The 21,213-nt window shown below is 48.7% G+C and overlaps 2 protein-coding genes across 4 annotated transcripts in view; one reads left to right on the forward strand and one right to left on the reverse strand.

Annotated features, from left to right (window-relative positions):
- Window positions 1-2,334: 2,334 nt before the first annotated feature.
- Window positions 2,335-8,018, forward strand: ISL2 (ISL LIM homeobox 2). Its single transcript, XM_004758488.2, has 6 exons — window positions 2,335-2,498; window positions 3,332-3,521; window positions 3,803-4,065; window positions 5,820-6,103; window positions 6,690-6,857; window positions 7,267-8,018. Exons 1-6 carry the CDS (start codon window positions 2,441-2,443, stop codon window positions 7,381-7,383), a joined length of 1,080 nt encoding a protein of 359 aa, XP_004758545.1. The 5' UTR covers window positions 2,335-2,440; the 3' UTR covers window positions 7,384-8,018.
- Window positions 8,019-14,066: 6,048 nt separating this feature from the next.
- SCAPER (S-phase cyclin A associated protein in the ER) overlaps window positions 14,067-21,213 on the reverse strand; it is a 508,924-nt gene continuing 501,777 nt past the window's right edge. For all 3 annotated transcript variants that reach the window (XM_013059415.2, XM_013059414.2, XM_013059413.2), the window contains 3 exons: window positions 19,432-19,623; window positions 16,820-16,871; window positions 14,067-14,512 (listed from right to left, as the gene is read on the reverse strand). In XM_013059415.2, the coding sequence (XP_012914869.1) occupies window positions 14,409-14,512; window positions 16,820-16,871; window positions 19,432-19,623 (348 nt within the window). In that variant the 3' untranslated portion in view covers window positions 14,067-14,408. The remainder of the gene's footprint in view (window positions 14,513-16,819; window positions 16,872-19,431; window positions 19,624-21,213) is intronic.

Below are 21,213 nucleotides of genomic sequence, written 5' to 3' on the forward strand. Positions count from 1 at the left end.
TATTCCCTTGCTCCTGGCCAGGTCCTGGGAGTCAGGCCAGGCTTCTGGTGGCCTGAAAGAGAAGCTAACAGCCTAGCTCACCAGGACACTCATCTAATGCCCCCCCCATTACAGGACTGTGCCCCCAGATACAGAGACATCACCTATGTATACAAACTCCACACTCAGGCCACGCTTTTTGATTGTCCACCCCACAGCAGACCCACACAGAGCAAATACACATGGAGCCATACAAAGAAATGTTCAGGTGATATACAGACGTAGTTAGGCCTCCCCTCCACATCCACACACAGGCCTCCCCACCACACAGAGGCTCCCAACAGGAGGGTATAGCCAATAATAGTAATGACCATAGTTAACGCCTACTGCACACATACTATATGCCAAGTATTATTCCAAGCCTCTTCCAGAGAATAGTTTAGTTCTTACAAGCAGAGATAGCTATTATTTTGTTCCCTATTTTTACAGATGAGGAAACTGAAGGACTGAAAAGTAAAATAAGATATCTTAGGTCACAGAGGGGCCTGGCGCAGACACAAGCACCGATTGCCTTCCCCCTTGCTGCTCAATCTTTTTTTTTTTTTTTTTAAAGGATACATTCAGCGGAAGTATTGCCAACCCCGCCCAGACCTGCCCCCGCCCCCACCGCCCAAGACCTGCTCCATACACACTCAGGGTGGGCGCCCCTTGGGAGCTAGTAGCCAAAGACCGAAGACGTGGCTTGGCAGAGTGATTTCAGATTGGTGACAGGACCACGTCTCAAAGGATGATCAGAAGCCTTGCGTTTCAAAGGATGATCAGAAGCCTTGCGGGACGACGACGGGACAGCCAGAGTGAATCGCTGGACACAGCGCGGGCTGCGGATGGGCGTTCGCGGGCTGTGCAGGGGACCATCGTTGGGCAGCTAGTTTAGTTGCATGGAGGGCCTAGCCCCTGCTCCCCGCAAAGTCTCTCCCTGCGCCCTTGGCTGCACCCATTTTCCGGAGAGTAGTCTAGAGGCCTGAGGCCAAACAGCTTTAGACTTTTATTAGAAGGGCTGCGGCGCTCCACCACGCCGTCAAGCCGACCCGACCTGGGTCGGAGTCCGGGGTTCCAGTGGAGACAGGCGGGCACCGCGTCCCGCCCAGGCGCGCACCAAGTTCCTGGTACACCTTTTAACGGGAAAACAACAACAGCCTCCATGGTTAGATAGGTGTTATTTATAATTCATAGGCTAGTCTTTGAACCCTTTCAGACAAAACCCACAGCGATTTCTTTGAAAGAAAAAAAAAAATGGTTGCACTCTGCTCAGAAGTCTTGGGTTTTCTAAGGACCCACGAACCGCTGCACAGATAGTAAATTACCCCGCGCACCACATTTGTTTTTGATTATTTGCTTTGCATTTGGTTTGCGAAATGAAACAAAAGAGGTTATAAAAATCGCTTATTTGGGAAGTAGGACACACATTCGACCCCAGCATTGTTCCTAGAAGGAGCTGTGCTATTCGGTTAGGGGAAAGATGAGGGAGTCCGTGTCAAATTAACCTTCCTTTCCCGGCCCCCATCTCCAAATTAAAGTCAATGCTCGAATCAGGATCCGACAAACGTCTTCGGATTTTGAGTTCTGGCGCTACCCACCTAATGCTCCAACTTGGAGAAGTCTCCACAGGCGGGGGTCGGGGTGTGGGGATAGGGAAGTCTATAAAGAGTTTATCCAAACCCCCGCAGTGGTCGTTCCCTAACTTCCCTCTCTAGCTTGGACCCTGAGGACAAAGGCGCAGGAGAAGAGAAAGGTGACGGGCTGGACGGTGATGGTTATGTCCTAACAGACGCCCTTTTCACCCAACTCTCGTTCCAAAACAGTGGATTTTTATTTTTATTTTTTTAATTTGTGAAAGAAAGGAACATTTAAAGGAGAGGCCTCCCCCTGCCTACACTCCCCAGGTATCCATCACCCTCCTCGGGCACGCCTGGGAGACCGCCCTGCAAGTCCAAGAGGAAGCTCAGAGCTGCGGTGGCGGCGAAGCCAGCTCGGCGGTGACGCAAGGTCCAGCAGGGAAAGCCCGACCCGGGTTAAGAGAGAGGATCCTTGTAGATTTCGGACTAGGGGGCTGCGCTCCATTGTTCACTCAGGGCCAATCAGAGTTTGCCCATTTCCTTGCAGCCAATCCCCCGTCACCCTCGCCTTCCACCCAAGCCACCCCGCCCCGCAGCCCCCAGGTCCCCATTACCTCCCCCGCATCCCTCGCGGTTCTGGGGAAGCTTCGTGACGCCACAGGTCCCGCCCCCAGCTCCAGCCCCGGGCGAGTGCGTGCTGACGTCATGCTGCGTGCGGGCCGGTGCGGAATCGCTCCTTCAACTCAGCGGGGCAGGAGGAGTTAGTTACCAAAGAGCCGAGGCTGGGCGCGCGACCCTCGTCCTTCTGCCCCTGGCCGCACACTTTGCGCACATCTCTTTTCTGCATGGTGGATATTATTTTTCATTATCCTTTTCTGGGTGCTATGGGGGATCATTCCAAGAGTAAGTCTTTCTCTCTCTGTGTGGGTGTGTATGTGTGTGTGCTTAATATGCAATATTTCTAATGCAGAAGAATGTTTAGCGGATTCTACAAGTGGCTTCTATTTGACAGGACACTGGGAGAGAACAAACAAAACGAATGCATTTCCCCTGCAGGCCACCTAGCCTTTGGAATCCTGTTGTTTTAATTTAAAATTAAACATTCTTTCTCAATGTTAGGCTGCTAGGCTGACCTCAGGCTGTGAAATCTGCTTCTGTTCTGCGCTAGGGCAATTAGGTTTGATCTGGGGATGTGGGCTTTTTTGCTTGCGTTGTCTTTTGGCTTTTCGAAAAAGGCAGGTTTCTCTAGTTTGATCTGGGATATTTAAGAAATGTCAGAGAGGACGAGAAGAGACTCCGCTGAAAGCTGATGTGTCTGTGTTGGGATTGGAGGGAGTCGCTGTAAGAGGGAGTGTGTGGACAGAAATGCCGGAACATCACCGTTCAGTATTGATGCGGTGGCGTCCGCAGTGCTTAAATGTCTTTTTTCCTTCTTCTCACCTATGTATTAGCTTTCAGTTACAAGATACATGGATAAAACGACTGTGTCCAAATGAATTTAGTAGCAAAAAAAAAGGGGGGGGGTGAAGGGGAGACATAAAGCCTTCTCAAATTCGGAAGACTTTGTTTTTTCGTTTTCAGTTGTTTGGACGTTTAGAAAGCCCACTTTTCCCTGTGGTCGCAATTCTTGAAAGGGAGCGAGCGAGCGAGCGGGTTGGGTTGGGGCTGGAGTGGCCGAGGCCCGCCCGGGTCCGCGCAGCCTGGCCTGACGCGGGCCCCGCGCCCTTCCCCGGCAGAGAAGCCCGGGACGGCCATGTGCGTGGGCTGCGGGAGTCAGATCCACGACCAGTTTATCCTGCGGGTGTCGCCCGACCTGGAGTGGCACGCCGCCTGCCTCAAGTGCGCAGAGTGCAGCCAGTACCTGGATGAGACGTGCACGTGCTTCGTGAGAGACGGGAAGACCTACTGCAAGCGGGACTATGTCAGGTGAGGCCGGCGAGAGCCCGGGCTCAGCTACTGCCTGCCGAGGGCTGGGGCTGCCCGCGGCGGCTCATCCGCGCTCCCCGGCTGGGGGAGAAGGCCACCCCAGCTCCGCACGTGGGCCGCCGTGCGCATCTGGGCCCGCGAACTCCCCGAGGGCGGGTCCCCGCAAGCTCCCTTTGGGCCACAAAGCGTCCTGGGCGCGCGGGCCCGGAGCCGGTTGCAGCCCCGGAGGCGAGGCAGGCCTCAGGCTCCTCGCTGACACCGACCGCGCCTTGGGCCCGCAGGCTGTTCGGCATCAAGTGCGCCAAGTGCCAGGTGGGCTTCAGCAGCAGCGATCTTGTGATGCGGGCGCGGGACAGCGTCTATCACATCGAGTGCTTCCGCTGCTCCGTGTGCAGCCGCCAGCTGCTGCCCGGCGACGAGTTCTCGCTGCGGGAGCACGAGCTGCTCTGCCGCGCGGACCACGGCCTCCTGCTGGAACGCGCCGCGGCCGGCAGCCCGCGCAGCCCCGGCCCGCTCCCTGGCGCCCGAGGCCTGCATCTGCCAGGTAAGCCGCGCGCGGGGCCCAATGCCGTTGTGAGTGCGTGCCTGTGTGTACGGGGTGCTTGTGCTCCGATGAAAAGTTGTCACTCGGGTGTGGTCCCGTTTGCCAGGATTTTTGAGTGCAGAACTGTGGCTAGGAACACAGCTAAGTGTGTGTTTGGGTGGGGGTCGCATGGTGGGGTGGGACACAACACCACGAACCGGGATTGTGTGTGCATATGGGGTATTGTGGAGAATTGTGTTCTCCATGACCCGGAATACCGGACCAAGGTGAATAACCACAGAATCTGAAATGGTGTCCGTCTGGGGAGTTTGCATGGGGAATTTCAAGTAGTGTGTGGTATTGCCAGAGAGGAAAGGTGGGTTTGCCCCTGGGGGTATGTGTGTAAGGAAATACAGTTCCCATCCTAGAGCTGGGCCTGAGTTCAACCAGCCAGACGGCTAGCTAGCTGGCTGCCCCCACAAAGACTGGGTGTCTGTGTTGGTGTTTTGAGGCCCAGTTTGATGAACAACTTAGCCAAGTGCTTCTCGGGGAGGAGGGTGTGGCAGCCACAGTGGACTCGGGATCATAGAGAACACTCCAGGGATGCTCTGGGTCTGAATCAGGAGCTGCCCAGAGATGGGATCTGAGTGCACATTAGTGGCCAGAGATCGTGCCCCAGGCTGGGCAGCCACAGACTGGAGCACCAGTCTCAGCCTCTGGATGCTGTGTGGTCTCCTAGTGCTCCTTCCTTCTCTGATCCCCGTTTTGCCTCCCTTATAGAGTGAGGAAATTGGGTTGGATGGGTTATTTGTAAATATTTATCCAGACCTAGTTATGCCCGTGGGGGGATAAAAATTCAAACAGTGCGACTTTTTCCCATGGGTGTGTGAACCTGGTTTATCGGATGGGGGTGTGAAACGGGATGAAGCCGGTGCCGAGTGCACTACATCTCGGGTTTCAGAGGGGCTCCCTTTTGTTTGTTGGGGGTTTGGCTTGCGGGCCCGTGGGCATCAGGCTCTATTTACCGGGGGGGGGGGGGGGGGGGGGGGGGGGGGCTAAAAGAACCCAAAGCCAAGCGAGAATGCTAGCGGCTGCGCTCGGGCCGGGAGGGTGAGCGGCCGTTGCACCGGGGAATCTAGAGGAGGTTAGAGGAGGAGACCTTACAGGAGACCCGGGAGCTGAGGCCCGAGCGCTGGCAGGCGAGCCCCTTCTGTCCCTGGAGGCCCATCGGCGCTCCAGGACAGGTCTTCGCGGCCTTGTCCGAGTGGTCTCTGAAGGAGGAGGAAGGGCTCTTGCAGGCCCCTAGGGGCAGGAGACAAGCCCCCTAATCCCGAAGCGGCGCGGCGCAGGGGTCCGGTCGGCCTCCTTCCCCGCCCAGAGAGTCCCGGGAGCTCCTCCTTCTTCTTCCTCTCAATCTCCGACTTCTTCCGGAGGGCTTCCTACGTCCCGCAAGGGCCCAAGGGGGCATTCCTAGGGTAGGGTAAGTGGAGGAGGAACAGCCGGGAGCGGCCACTCCCGTCCCGCAGCGGCCTGGCGCGGGACTCCCACGCCCGGCTGGCGCTCCGGGGCTGCCTGCTCGGGGACTTGGGAAGGGACGAAAATGCATAGCTCTCGCCGGGTAGGGCGCACAGCTGGAAAGGGAGAGGAACTATAAAGCGAAATCACCGGCGACGAAGAGAAACGAAATAGGTCCTGGGAGGGCTCAGCCGCCTCAGGGCGGGGCACCGGGCGGGCGGGGGGCGGCCCCGCGCTCACCTCTCCGCCTGCCCTCGCAGACCCCGGGTCGGGCCGGCAGCCCTCGCTGCGCCCGCACGTGCACAAACAGACGGAGAAGACAACCCGCGTGCGGACGGTGCTCAACGAGAAGCAGCTTCACACTCTGCGGACCTGCTATGCCGCCAACCCGCGGCCCGACGCGCTCATGAAGGAGCAGCTAGTGGAGATGACCGGCCTGAGCCCACGGGTCATCCGCGTCTGGTTCCAGAACAAGCGTTGCAAGGACAAGAAGAAATCCATCCTCATGAAGCAGCTGCAGCAGCAGCAGCACAACGACAAGACGGTGAGGGTGAGGGACTGTGCACCAGGAGCGGGTAGGGCAGGGCCCCGAGTTCTCGCCGAGGCATCTGCGGGCCCTTTTCTGGGCGCGCTCTGGGGAGATCCAGGGGCAACTGGATTGTCCAAATAGCGTGTGTCTGCGCGTTCAGAGCAAGGTTTGCCTTGGAGATTAAGGCTGCTTAATCATTGTACCGGAGGTCGGATCTTGTCCCAGCGACAGACCTGAGTTGGAAGCTCCGAGCCTGAGGCGGCTTATGCAGCTCCTGTCTGGACAGGTTGTGTCCTCTTGGCATGGCTTGGTTTGGACACTTTTCCTCCCGAAAAACGGGAACCTTGAAGTCCTTTGCTCTGTTGGCCCCCTGTTGGCTCCAGCATTGAGGCTGGACTATGGTGGAGGTTTCTGGGGCCCGAGTGTCTTAAAAGGGAAGGAGGACTACCGGGTTGTGGTGTTGGGAGTGCCTCCCCCAAAAGGGCTTCAAGCCCCCAAACTGCTTCAGGTCCCAAATCTCGAGCCTCAGTGTCAAGGACGTGGTGGGAGACACAGTGCCTAACTTGAGCATCTTTCACCCTGACTTCCGCTTGTCCCTTAGAGCCTCCAGGGATTGACCGGAACGCCCCTGGTGGCGGGCAGCCCCATCCGTCACGAGAGTGCTGTGCAGGGCAGCGCAGTGGAGGTGCAGACATACCAGCCACCTTGGAAAGCCCTCAGCGAGTTTGCCCTCCAGAGTGACCTGGACCAACCGGCCTTCCAGCAGCTGGTGAGGTCCTGCCCTACTCACCCAGACCTCAGGACTGGGTGGGGTGGGATTTAGCCGGTTGATCAAGGTGGCATGTAGGGACTTCCCAGGGGATGAGGGGCTGGGGACAGCTCTAGGCAAGGGGGAGGGATAGATAAGGGGACTGCAAATGCACCTTAGCCCATAATTCGCTCTAAACCAGGTCTCGCTGGATTAAAGCACTCGCAAGGGAGATGGAGAGATTAACCAACTAGATCTCCCTCCCTAATACCCCAGCGAGCTCTTGGGGATCTGGCCCACATCTCTGAAGGGCTTGCTCCCAGCTGGTGGTTTGTCCCTAAGGGACCTCCTCGATTCAGAGTATTCGGCCTGGGAGCAGCAGCTCCGGTGCCTCTTCACCCTCCTCTTCTTGGTGTCTGCACATCCCCAGGTCTCCTTCTCTGAGTCTGGCTCGCTAGGCAACTCCTCCGGCAGCGATGTGACCTCCCTGTCCTCGCAGCTCCCGGACACCCCCAACAGCATGGTGCCGAGTCCCGTGGAGACGTGAGAGGACCCCATCCACGCCAGCCCGCGGACCTCGCATGCTCCCTGCATGAGACTCACCCGTGCTCAAGCCATTCCAGCTCCGAAAACTCTCTCGCCTTTGTAATTATTATTATTGTTATTTAATGAGAGAGGAGAGAGAAGCGGTCAGGACAGCCCAAAGCTCCAGGATACAACCTGCTTTCACCAGACCGGAGAGCCCTAATTCGAGAACTTTTATTTTTTCAAAACCAGAATTTGGGATTTACTAGCGTTAGCTCTGCCCTCTCCTCTTCCCTCGCTCCGCGTGGCCAGCGCCGCTCTGTCCACGCCCCCCACGCGTGGAGAACAGGCGGGGCGCATCCGGCGCGGGGCTACCCCGAGCTCGTTCAGGCCGGTTCCTACCCCAAAGCCGGCGGCTTTGTCCGGGCTCTAGGCGGGGACAATCCAAATGGAACAGACACTGAATCCCCAAAGCGCATGATTGCCGGAAAAAAGTAGAAACGAGACTTTCCTTGAAAATGTTTTAAATTATCAGTCGACGGAGGACAGAGTGTGTGAGCCTTTGCCGAACAAAACGTAAGTTATTGTTATTTATTGTGAGAACGGCCAGTTCACAGTGGGATGGATATTTTGATCTTAATAAAAAAAAAAATAATAACCCAATGCGATGCTGCTGCTGTGTGCTGTGGGCGCAGCGGGAGGGCCGGCCGGCCGCAGGTTGGGGCTGGGAGCTCGGTGTAACGAAAAGGCGGCCCGGCGACACCCGCTGTGGGGTCCCGGGGGTGGGTCCAGCTGCTCGTGCCCGCGCCTCGCGCGCCGCTGCTCCGAGGCCTCCCGCACGGCCGGGGGCGGGCCCGGCGGGGATTGGGCGCCGCGTGGGGGGGCGGGGCTGGGTCGGTGCGCCCCCAGGCGGTTCCTGCCCGGGCGGAAAGTGCCGCGGCCCTCCCGGAAGCCCGGGCGCGCTCCCTGCTTCGGGCGGCTCTCGGCATCGCGCACCCTCCACCACGGTCCCTCGCGCTTCGCAACTGAAGCCCGCGGGGCAGGTGGGGAGACTTCGTTTGAGCGGGAAACCTGCGACGCTTGGTTGGCGGCAGTTCGGCGGACTCCCGCCTGCAGTTAGGCTCGCGAGGGCGTCTTGCTCCCTCGGCTTTGCCTCGGGTGGAGCCTGGTGCCGGCCAAGGACCGAGTCTGCGGTCCCTTGCTGCATTTTCGGCCGGTGCACTCGGGCCCTGCCTGTGCTTTTCCCCCACGCAGACCCCTCTGCCCCGGGCGTCTCGCCCGCCTGCCACTCCGGCCAAGTCCCCGGAGCGGACAGGGGGCCTGTGACGGGTCACCCTCGGCGCTGTCCCCAGAGTGGATGCGCGACGTGATCAATCTCGCTGCATTTATTAATTCCCCCGTCTAGACAGAGGAGAAGGCCGGGCGGCGGCTCCTTATCTGCATTTGGCATCACCTGCAAGCGATACACTGAAGGAGCCACAACAAGCCCCCGCTACGATCGCGGCTGGCCGGGAAAATAAGTCCACCCAGAACCAGTCTGGCGTGTCCTTGGTTTATTTTCTTTCCAGAGCCTAAATGCAGGGGGCGGGGAATGGCCCGGGTGGGAGGGGGCTGGGAATGGCCCCTGGATATGCTGTGCCCAGGTCACTTGGTGTGACATTTCAAACCCCTGCGACTTGTTTTCTTGAAAACGGGCTTTAGTGATCGCAGGAAATAAGCGAGAGATACTGAATCTCCAGCAGGCCCCCGGGCTAGCACAAAAAACAGGAGGCTCAGGTTTTACCCTTAACAAATATTTAACCCTTTGACAGCCTGGGACAGTTCTTTTCCTCAGACCGGGCCTCACTTGGTGGACTCAGGAAGCTGCCACCCTACCAGTCAAACCACTACTCTTGAAGAATCTCTGGCATTGGGTTTCTGCTTCCTTGTCCCTCGAGATAAATGACCCGCAAGTATATCCTCCTTTGTACAGGATTTGTTTTGAAAGAGGGAAATGCCCTGAATAGGGGATGGCTCAGGTAGAGTCTGGTAAGGAAAAATGTGTCCGTGGGGCAGTTGTGGCCGCTCGTAGGTGCCTTCTGTTAAGAAGCTATGTTCTGCTCAGATGGCCAGAGGTCACTGTAGGTTTTTCAGCGGAGCTGATGGCAGGATTCCATGACCCCACCCAGTCCCCAACCCTGAGCCCCCATTAGAAAAGGAAAGCTGGAGGGCTGGCAGTCAATTATTGAAAGAAAATGGGAGGTGGGCAAATCAAGCCAAATTTATGTTTTACTTCCTCAAAGTCAAGGTGATGCCAGCACAAAATTTGAAGAGAACATTCCCTTTCTTTGGGATTTAGGAAATAGTGGCACAAACTTAGAGATAAGGGAGGAGATCTGTAGAGTTAATGAGGACCAGCTTTACCTCTCAAGTGCTTAGAAACGGTTTTAATCATCAGAGTTAGGTTCTTTGAGGCTTCACTCCCTTAACTGAGACCATTCCCTCCCAAACAGAAATACAGATATTTCCTCTTACCTTCTGGCTGGCCATTGGATAGGAGGCTAAACTTCCAAGAAAACTTAATTTTAAAAAACTTTTGATTAATCCGGCTTATTGGGTTTTGTCATTTTAAAAAAGGAAACAAGTTCTTGAGCAAAGAATTTCATTAATACATATTGTTCATTAGCTCTGAATTTTTGCTTTTGACAGACTATTTAATGCTATGAATGGAAACATCTGCCTATCTAATTACAGTGAACTCTTACTCTTGGATCAGATATCTAATTCCCCTTTTTGATATTTATGTGAGTGTGCTGATTTTGAATATTGGGAAATTACCCAGATAAAAGTGGTTACTGTGTATCAGGATGCCTGAAACTGTCTGTATTACTGTAGAAAACATGACAAGCTCTTCTCCTGCAGTTTGCTGCTAGCCGCCCGAAAGGGCAGACCATTTCCCATGTGGGTTACACTGGGGAAAGGCTTTGACTTTGAAACCTTATTACAATGGTCGCTGGTGAGGTGTCAAATCTATGGCTTGTTAGCCACATTAATAAATATCAGTTTTACTGGTTCCCAGGTCATCTTTAAACATGTTCAGTAATACAGCTGGGATTTCCTTGTAAATTAAATTACCTGTAACAATCACAAATTTTGTATTTTATGCTTACTGAACTTTGTAAGTGAGAAACCCCATTGTGTGGTAAAAAGTCAGTTCAATGAAAAGGGGCTATAGGTGGAAAATGGGAGTTATTTAACTAGATTCACTTTAGAATAATATTTTTTTCCAGAAGATTTATCTAATAATTTGGATAGCTCTATGTAATTGAGGCAGGAAAGGGATTCCCAGAGATGGAAAACTTTATGGCCATTATACCACAAAATTTAATACATATTGAAAGGCTGCACAATTCTGGGAAATTCAGAGTCCCTGTGGCAGTATTCCCAATGAACTTTAATATTTAATGGGTTTGTGGAACAGAAATCAGCCTTTCAATTTTGAATGTGGGATGACTTAAAGCTCAGAGCTGCAAATACTGGGTTTAAACGAGACATTGTCTAAGATTGTTCTCTAGAAAATGTTCAGATTCTACCACTGCTGCCTAGGGGAGGATATACATTGCCTTACATTTAGTTAGCTGTGTTTTCCCATAAAAATGGTGACCAAAGAGAGCAAGAGAATTAGCTGAATAGCAGCATGCTGGAAAGGAAACAATGAATGAATAATAAACTATTTGAAGAGAAGTTCTAAGCAGGAAATTCAGAGTTTATTAAACTGATGTAGGGAAGATTAGAGGCTTTTAAATATGGGTCTGATTGATGTAAAGGTAAACTCTCCTCAAGATACTGGGATTCAGTGCAATAATGGGGATTGGGTGACCAATTACAGACTAGCACCTTGTTGATGAAGATAAATGCAGTTGGACTGAGAGTAGTAATGGCAGAGAGAAAGGGCACAAGGATATACTCTTTGGGATCCAGACGTGGATTTGGGGTTGGCTCAATTTATAAAGCAAGTTTGGGGCCCCACAGCAATCGGGAAAGAAAGGCAGGAGTGTTAGGTGAGTGGGGCCTTTGTCCAGAAGGTTAGGAGCTGGCAGGAGAGTGAGTCAGGGAGTGGGCAAGGGGGCAGGGGTTCAGTAAGGCTGAGAATCTCCTCACCGGGAAACTGGATAAGGGGGTGGTTTGAATACAGAAGGCGGGAGAACCCCTGTGTCAGGGTGTGGGAACTGGAGAGAGCAGTGCAAGAATAGGGACGGTGAGGAGTAATCTCTTTGCAGATTATTGAGAACGAAGAATTTAGAAGGCTGGCAAGGAGATCTAGAAGAAAGGACCCAAGTTTCCGAGCTGGGGGAGGGACGGAAGGGAGGAAAAGAGGAAGAAAGGAAGGGAGGAAGGTAGGACGGACGGACGGACGGACGGACGAAGGGGCAGGCTGGTCCGGCCGGTGAAGTCCAGACCTGGGCTTAACAGGGGTGGCGGTCAGGGATGGGGGGGGGTCACAGAGGCCCCGAGTGTCTGGAGCCTGGGAGAGGCTCCGGAACTTCGGGCAGGAAGCTGCAGCCCCGACATCCTGTTGGGCGACCAGAAAGACGACGAGCCCTGCCAGGCTCCCCGGAAAGCGAGCTGCGGCCGGGAGCAGGAAACTCGGTTGGACAACCGAGTTGGGCGCTCAAATGTCATCGCTGCCGGGCCGCGGACAGCTTTTTTCCTCTTTGGCTTAGATTCTGGGCTCTGATGCCCGAGCGAAATAGTTGCTTTTGCCCCGGCTGTGCCCATTCACACCGTCAGCTTTACAGGCTGGCCCCAGCAGAGGCCTTTCGCCTGGGCGCGGCGTGACCCACCTGTGGCTCCGGAGCCTCGGGAGACCCGAGACGCGGCCCCCGCCGCAGGAGAAAGCCAGTGGGTGGCACTCGTCCCCGCAGATTGGAACGAGATGTGCCGGCGCTCACCTGCGCGCCGCGCTCCCCGATCCCTGGAGAGTTTGGGAGTCGTAAAACTCAGGGGAGTTAGAGCTTAAATCAATGGCCGCGCCAAACGCGCCTTAAAGGAGGGAACTCGAGAGACACAAGAAACCATGCGAGTCGCGGGGCGCCGCGGAACTCCAGGCCGGATTCTCGCAAACTCCCTAGCCGGGCGGAGCCGGCATTTGTCTCCATCAACCACCCCCCCTCCCCTCCCGGACGAGGGGGCAAAAGACACTTTTCAATTAAATGTTTAATTGCGAATTCTGGTATGGTTTCTGGGAGGTTAATCACAGCTGTCTCAATTATTTATGACTTTCTGGCAAATTTCCGACTAGATAAGAAGTATATTCTATTGTGAAGCGTCGTGCAGGAAATCTTATAAATATTTGATTATTCCTTTCAGCTACAAGGATTCTGCGTTCACGCCCCAAGACGCGCTGGGCGGGCGGTGTTCGGGAACTCCTCTCCTGGCTGGGGCGCCCCGGGCTGGCCGCTGCGGGTCGCGGAGCGAGCGGGGGGGGGGGCGCACACCTGCCTGCTCCCCACCCAGGGCAGCAGAAGAGCCCCGGCAGCCTTCCGGGAGGAGGGTCCCGGCGCACAGCCCGGCTCGCCTTGGTTCTGCGCGCGCCGCGGGCGGTGTCTCGGATTCCGCGCCTCCGGACCGAGTCGCCCCCGGAGAGCCCTGGCAGGAGGGGCTTCCCCCGGAGCGGGTCCCACCGGCTCGGGAGCGGGCGGCCCCCGCCCCGCGGCCCTGGCGAGATTGGTGGGGTTGGAGCCGCCGCCAGGCAGTGGCCCGACGCGCGGAAAACGCCGGGTCCCGCGCCGGCCGGGTCCCGCGCCGGCCGGGTCCCGCGCCGGCCGAGTCCCGCAGCGCACCCGGTAGGGGCGAGGTGCGCGGGGCTGGGGGTGCGGGGGACGGTCGCCGTCGATCGATTGATGGATTGTTTGAATTTTGGGGACCTCTTTATTTCTTCCGATTTGCAAAAAAGTAAAAACAACATACATGTAACTCAGCAGTTTTGTGAGGCTCCAGAAAGAAGTGTCCTGAACATTAGGTAGGCTAAGTTTGCTTTAAAAAAACCGATTAAATTTTTCTAGTCCCGCCCATCCGACTTCCCTGTACTCTGGTCTCTGACACATATTCAGGCCACTTTTTTCCCAACCAGATCTTCTTTTCTTGATAATGTTTGATCCTTATCTGACAGAAATGATTACAGTTGTCACTCAATGAACAGCTTAGCACTGACCATCGGCTTAACGTGGAGAAAGGATGAGCAGGAGCTGGGAAAAGGTCGACGTCTCCCGGGCGGACTTCTCATGTTCAACTGTGAGCGGTGCACGGGGGTCGATTACAACTTTTACCCAGAGCCCTCGTGGCCTTCTGTTTTACTTTTACTTCAGCGTTGACTTCACAATTATTGAGAAAATACTTCAAGGTGATTCACTGTGGCTCATCATTTTGAATCGCTTATGTTTATTCTGGAGAATAATTTCAGTTCAGCAATGCTATAGGAAGCTCTCAGTACTATCTGCCAGGAAAAGCTGGGCAGACCAATGAACACAGGGTTCCCAGTCCATTTCAAATGGTCCCCTAAACATATTATATAATTAGAATACCCAAGCGTTAAAACATCTTTACTCCACACCTTAAAAAGGGAAATTTAGAGGTTAACTTTAAGTCTTTAACTAAGACACTCCCAGAGTTGGGGTTAACATTTTTCTTTCCAAATTTTACTGCCTTAATAAGAAAAGTCACCACTGCAAACAGAATAAGTTATTTTATTACAAGAACAAAACAGACTTGCTAATTTAATGTCTAATTTCACCCATGTTACAAATAAATGCAAAGTATATATTATCATAGGATGTAGGTTACTGAACTCCAAAATATTGTGCATAAATGAAATAAACTCAACTTGTAGAATTAGACCATTAAAGTATCTACAGGCATTATAAATAGTGCAAAGTATATACCATATCTACAGTGCAGGGGTAGAGTATAAACATGTGAAAATGAGTTTCTTAAGGAACAGTTAGAACATTTGTTTGAACAATTTAAAATATTAACAAGGGTACTCAAATACAGAACTAACAAAGTCATTTATTTTTTCTCTTTTTTTAAAAAAAACTGTCGAGCTTCTTCCCAGGCCTCCTGAGGAAATCTGTTAGCCAGTTCAAGATAGTCTTGGGAACCAAGGAATTTTCCTGAGAGGGAAAAAAGAAAATAGTTAAATTCTTTGAAGTTTAAGCAACTGAAATTATTTTGATATCTGACTACAAAATGGAGTCATTCACTTCAAATAAACCATGATGTAAGTTTATATAAAGAAAGTAATTGATCTGTTTATCTCTACCTACAGCACTATATATATATATATATATATATATATATATATATAAAATCACAATTGATTTTGTGCTTCTCACATATTCAGACATTAACCCCCCTCTGTAAAACATTATAAAAGATTGTTTTTGGACTCCAGAATAAGAAAACAGGGGAAAGTAAGTATGGTGAACAAAATAAAATGATAGATATTCATTCTTAAGATAGCCTTGAAAAGGTAAATCTGTATGTAAACTCGATGTTTATCTTCTAAAATAGTCTAATTTAAATATTTTAAGCATGACTTTTAAAAAGCTCAAATCTGGTGTTCAGCCATCTAACAAAGCAGAGGGGATGAGTAGGAACTTTATTGGTTATGATGTGGGCAAAGAAAACAATCTTCGTAGCTGGAGAGTGATCAAGCAGTGAGACTAGAACACCAGAATTCTTTAGCAATTAAGAATATGGTGCTATGAGGAGCTGCTTTACACTTACAATGCGGAGCTTTCCTGGGTGATGAACTCAAAATGCCTTGAAACATTTTATGGGGACTAAATCTAACCAAAGGGGAACAGACATCCAAAGTGCAGACTGGCACTTAGTGTGGCATAATCTTTCTTTTAAACCAGGTAAGCATATCAGGAGCTGTCACCAATATAATGATGACTCTTTCTGACAAATGCAGAGAACAAGGCCCCATTTGCTGTATTGTGGATTAAGCCCATCGTAACTGGGGAAAGCATGGACATCAGAGAAGATGGGCCCTGGGAAAAGAAAGTAAGTTGAAACTCCCACAGGCCTCAGCCCACCATGCAGACAGTCCGGGCTCTTAGGACTCTGCCTGCCAGATATGTAGCAAATGGTGACTCATCCTTACAGCCTAGAGAAAGGAAGAAAAACAATGTCTATACTTCTTACTGGCGAAAAAAAAAATGCTGTACTATTAAAAATAAATACATTAGAAGATTTTTAAAGATATTTTTATATATTCAAGATTTAAGACATTGCTTTATAAGAAATGGTAACAAATTATACTGATTTCTCCCATGCAGGCTCCAATAGCTTAAAAAAGAGGCTGTGAGTGAGTCAGGGCAGACCTGAACTTGCACGCTAATTCTGGCTTAGACAAATGGTACTGACTATGATGTTGACTGGAATTTCTGAAAAGGGGCATAGCTTTCTGTTTACTTCTCTGAATGCCTGATCAATAAAACATGACATTTTTTTCATGATATTGTTACAGCTTTATATTCTTTTCTATGTACTTTTCAACACCTGTCCCCATAGACAATTGGTGCACGTGTGTGTGTGTGTGTGTGTCCAACGTGACTCCTCACCCCCCCTAAGTAGGGGCTACTTTGTGGGGGCCCTAGAGGGTCCTGCTGGAAGTGGGCCTCTGGCCACTTTAAAGACTATCACACTAATGGAAGAATTGGGGAAAATCTGTATTAGGGTCTCATTAATCAGAGATGCTGTCCTGACAGTCAGACAACGAGCAACTTGTACTTCTCAATTACAGTGTGAATAGAAAAGTAAAAATACTTCTCAATTACAGTGTGAATAGAAAAGTAAAAATGCACTTTAAGATTCTACATCTCTTGCTCTGATCATAGGAAACACCTCATCAGGAACACTACAGGAAAAAAAAAAGCTTATAAATCTTTGGTCTTTGAACTCTTGCTAATCTGTTGGCTTTTTCTCCAAGAAAAACAATTTTATACTTTATATTCTCAATAAAAAAAAATAGGGGGAAAATATGGGCTACTATCATTAATAGTTTTATTCTGAACATAGGAAACCAAACCCATGTGATTTTAGCATTTATGTGAGGAATGTAGGTGAATCTTAATGATCTGCTTGTCTCTGTATTATGAAGCAGCTCTTTAGTAATTAGTCACCATTTATTATATCTTGCATGAGGTGAATATAAATTACAGAAAGATGTTTTGTGCTTTTCTTTTACTTCCATAGATTTTTACTTCCATAGATTTCTCTGTATGTTCTGATGCATTCATGTTGATGACAAAGTCTGTTTCTTTACTCATTGAAATATACTTGATATCCAGATCTCAAATGTTTTAGGTGGTGTAATAAATTGATTCCTGTAACAGTTCCAGAGGGTGGAGTTAGAAACATGTCTGTTCGGCTAACAAACACACGACAATTTGATTTCAATAGAGACGTACCTTTGGGCTGATGAGGCTGGTTATCTGCCTGACCTGATGTCTGTTCAAAATCCTGTGTGAGACAAGGAAAATGTTTTTATACCAAAGCTAGACACAGAGAATTCCGCTGAGGGCAGCTTCAGATGTGCTTCTGAATTCTGAGAGAACCATCTTAGCATGAATACTCTGGAGCCCAAATATAAAAGCTTATGAAGTTGATGTTCAGGTTCTCTCAATTTAAATTGAACAGTGATGACTTACATCTTGCTAAGGATCAGTAGTGGCTATGCTGCTGTCTGTTGTAAAAACGATAACTTTCTTTCAGCTAACAAACTGAAGGCTTTGGGCAGATTAATTATCCTAAAATATTGACAGGTTTTTAACACTTTTTAAAAAAAGCATGATTCTAAAAGGTCTTATACAATCTACATCTAAATCTTTAAAGTCTAGAAATTTCACTTTTAGAGGGAAAGTGAAAAATATCGTACATAATACGTAAATTTTCATAAACCTATGACATACCACCAGCTCCTATTTTTAGTATCATTTTCTAGTGACTATTAATACTCTAACACATGGGGACCTCAAAGAACCATTCTATAAACTCAAATCTAATATATATTTATTTCCCTGATAATAATTATAGAAATGAAGACCTGATTCAATTTCACTAATCTAAGAAGCTATCTCAAATAAGAAATTTCTATAACATTTACAAAATGTGTGTGTCCCAATGTATGTTAAATGTGTTAAATTACATTTAACTGTCTTAGAAATACTTTAAAGATGGGGTGCCTGTATGGGTTAGTTGTTAAGCATCTGCCTTTGGCTCAGGTCATGATCTCAGGGTCCTGGGATTGAGTCCTGCAGCCTGCTTCTCCCTCTCCCACTCCCCCTGCTTGTGTTCCCTCTCTCGCTGTGTCTCTGTCAAATAAAAAATAAAATCTTTAAAAAAGAGAGAGAGAAATACTTTAAGATCGATACGAGATAAAAACAAGTAATACATATGTTCTTTACTTTAGAGTCTGATATCATTTGTACTTTTATAAATTGTTTTCCAGGCAGTTGAAAATGTAAGGGACTAAGCTGGTATAGATGCAAGATTGTTTTTGCTCAAATATCACTGTCTTGGTTGAGGCCTCTCTGCTCATCACCCCCTGGAAGTCCCTACCCCTCTTTCCAGCGCTTAACACCATCTGACATGCTATTTGTTTGACTTATTTTTTTGTTGGTTTGTTTGTTTGACTCCCCCAACTTTAATGAAAGATCTATAAAGGCAGGGATTTTTATGTTTTTTTTTTTGTATTGCTGTATTTTTTGATTGCTTATTTTTGATTGATTATTCCCAGTGCCTAGAACAGTGCCCAGTACCCCAGAGCGGGGGCGGTGGAGGGAAAGAATTACCTGTTGAACAAGAGAAAGAATTCTAAGATCAGTCTTAAAAAACCTCTATATCATATTTTCTATTTAATTTTTAACCATAAGGCTTTAAGAATATATGAGAATTCTTAAATGTTGAATTGATGGTTACGTAAGACTTCATCAAGATTTTAATTTAACTGTAAGTTTTTTTTTTTTTTTTGAAAATCCATACCCTACCTGTGGATCTGAATAGCTTTGAAAAATTTTTCAGAAAATAGAACCCAGACTCAAAGAGAATAACTAAGCTGAAAGTAGACATTTCTAAACACAACTGATCTAGTTGTATTTATTGATTGGTCATCTTATAGAGGATAGTTTAAAAAATGTAAACCCCGAACTGCTGTCTAAGGTGAAGAAAGCTAGACTCTTCAGCCATCCCAACCAGCCAGGAAGGATCGCATCCTTTCAACGATGATATGTGCATACTAGCCAGGATAAGGGAAAACACTAATACAGAGCTCTGCTTTCTGTTTCATTATTACAAACAGAAAACATTGTCTGTTAATCACACGTACGTCATGGAACAAAAACACACTGGTTTTTATGGTAGAACATTTAAAAGAAAATGGAAGATTTTCAACAATTAATGATCTATAATGACGGGAAAAAGAATAGCCAACTTGATTTTCTATTGTCAGTTGACTGAGTTAATTTAGCTGCGGAAACGTTGCTATACTTTGCTCCAGCGCTAATTCTGATTCCAGTCCTATAGACTTGAGCTGGATCAGAAAAATATAAGGCCATTCTTACAAGCATTAGATCTTTTAAAAAAGCAATATAGCAAGATTTTATGACACATACACAGATGTGTATATGAATCATATTTATTTAAAAACTTACAAATCAATTGAAGTTTTACTTGATCTTTCTTCCGTAATCCTTATCTGTTCCCTGCAGCGAGGCTGAAAGCTAGATGCATGTCAGTGCTAAAGCCTTAAAGAAGTTGGGCCATCTTTTTAAAAACATTTCCTTGGTGTGGGTTTTACCATTTCATCAACTGGAAAAATGTCCTTTTCTTGAAATCCTCCAAGTAGAAGTTGCATAACACTCAACCCCAGTTTTACTACCCTCATATTTTAGAAAGTAATTTTCAAGCACAGAGATACGTGCAAAATTCAAAATGGCAAGAATAAACAGCTGGTTCACTTTTACTTTTCCACTGCATTAGCTTACACATAAAGCCAGGGGATCAGGCAGGAGACAGAAGGTACCTGAATGAACGTGGCCAGTAAAACACAGCTCATCTCTTGCTCCAGAATGATCTTGTTCTGACGGTTGTTGTAACAAGCAGCGATAAGTGAAGGGAACAGCACTTTGATCAGCCGTGGGTCACTGAAATACTGGAAGGGCAGCTGGCAGAGCTTCTGCAGGACCGTGGGGTGGCGGCCAGACTGTACGATTACCTGAAACAGGAGGGAACCTATGTCAACTGCCAGAGAGCCGTGCCTGCTCCTTCCTCCTGCAGCCCCAATAGTGTCTGTAAGAAACATGGAGGATAGGCAGAAGGAGTGGAAGGAGAGAGGGAGAGGAAAAACAACAACAACAACAACAAAATAAAAAACAAAAAAAAAAAAAAAAAAAAAAGAGAGAGAGAGAGACTCGGAACTCCTAAGTGCTACTGGAAAGGAACAGAAAGAAAAGAAATCTCCTTCCCAAAGTTCTGCAGCCATTTACACTCCACAGTAAAGAGCATGGCTGCCAAAGGAGAGAGGATGCCTACGAAATGGATTCAGGATACACACCGCTTTAATAACGCGCCTGCCCCTTCTCCCCCTTAAAGCAGAGCCGCCCTATTGCTTGAAACCTGCCAAAAGCTCGCTCAGAGGAAAGATGCCCTCTCCTACCCCTCTGCCTGCTGCAGTCTTCCCCGAACCTAGCTCCTGGAATAGACAGACCTATTCACTACGCAGATGAGCCCTTGCAAAGAAAAGGGGACTGTAAGGAGAGTGGGAAGTTTCAGCAAGCACAGGCTCCAAAAGATCCTTCCTCTGATCCATACTCCTTATCTGTGTTTCCATCAGTGCCATTGAGTCTAAAAGGAGAATTGTTTAGATAAATGAGACTCTTGTCTTGAAGCAGTCTAGGTTTACAACTGTGTACATTTTAAGAAATGGGGCAATGCAATTAATGGACTTGAAGGGAAGCCCTCCTAATTTACTCCCTAGTCCTCCATGATAAACTAAGGAAATGTCAAAATCAGATCTGTTTCAAGTAACCTTGATTAGACGGTTCTAATATGAAAGAGCTTGGTGACCCAAAGCCCACTTCTTGGTATAAGAGGAAGCTCATAGAAAGCTAGGAACACTGTAAAATCTAAGGTCAGGACTGTAAATTGTACTTGGAAAAACATAATTTTACAGGTACACACCCAGACAGGACTGCATTCAAATTAAAACCAGAAGGACAGAGTGAAATAGCAGAGGCAGGAGAAACATAAATTACAGGGATTTACAAGTTTTCAAAGTACTTTTAACAATACTTTAAGAACACACTCTCAGATGATAATGCAGTTTGGTTTAAGAACAAAATCAACAAAGTAATAGTTCACATATTTTAGTTCAATAGCTAAAATGACATCAAAAACCTTTAGAGAATGTTGATAGGGACTTGTTAATACCTTCAAATCCAGCAGGAATTTTAAAGACTCACAGTGTGACAATTCAGCACATGGCTATGTGCAGCCGTTTCTGACCACTGGCTGAGAAAAATATGTCCCATCATCTATTTTATTGATAAAGCATTTACTTAAAGCTTTATTTTAATTATTAGCTACAAATTTTGTAGCACAGCCAAATGACCACCACTTTAGAATTTATAATGATCCCATTATTATAAGTCTCTTTTCCCCCTTGTCCAAAAATGAAGCAGAAGTTTTTTTCTTTGGAACTTCATTGTTAAAATGCTATTATTGGAAGATTCACTAATTGAAAAGATATTAAACCAGCCAGTCTGGCTGGCACAGGCACAATGTTAACTCAAAGATGACAGCTCCT

This window comes from Mustela putorius, unplaced genomic scaffold, assembly GCF_011764305.1.
Source record: "Mustela putorius furo isolate JIRA1106 unplaced genomic scaffold, ASM1176430v1.1 tig00003972_pilon_pilon_pilon, whole genome shotgun sequence".
In the NCBI taxonomy this organism is placed as follows: Eukaryota; Metazoa; Chordata; class Mammalia; order Carnivora; family Mustelidae; genus Mustela; species Mustela putorius.

Bases quoted from the DNA above. Each gene is read 5' to 3' on its own strand.
- ISL2 (XM_004758488.2), top strand. From the start codon at position 2,441: ATGGTGGATATTATTTTTCATTATCCTTTTCTGGGTGCTATGGGGGAT. The intron at 3,522-3,802 runs GTGAGGCCGGCG...TTGGGCCCGCAG, and splicing joins TGCAAGCGGGACTATGTCAG to GCTGTTCGGCATCAAGTGCG. The intron at 6,104-6,689 runs GTGAGGGTGAGG...CTTGTCCCTTAG, and splicing joins AGCAGCACAACGACAAGACG to AGCCTCCAGGGATTGACCGG.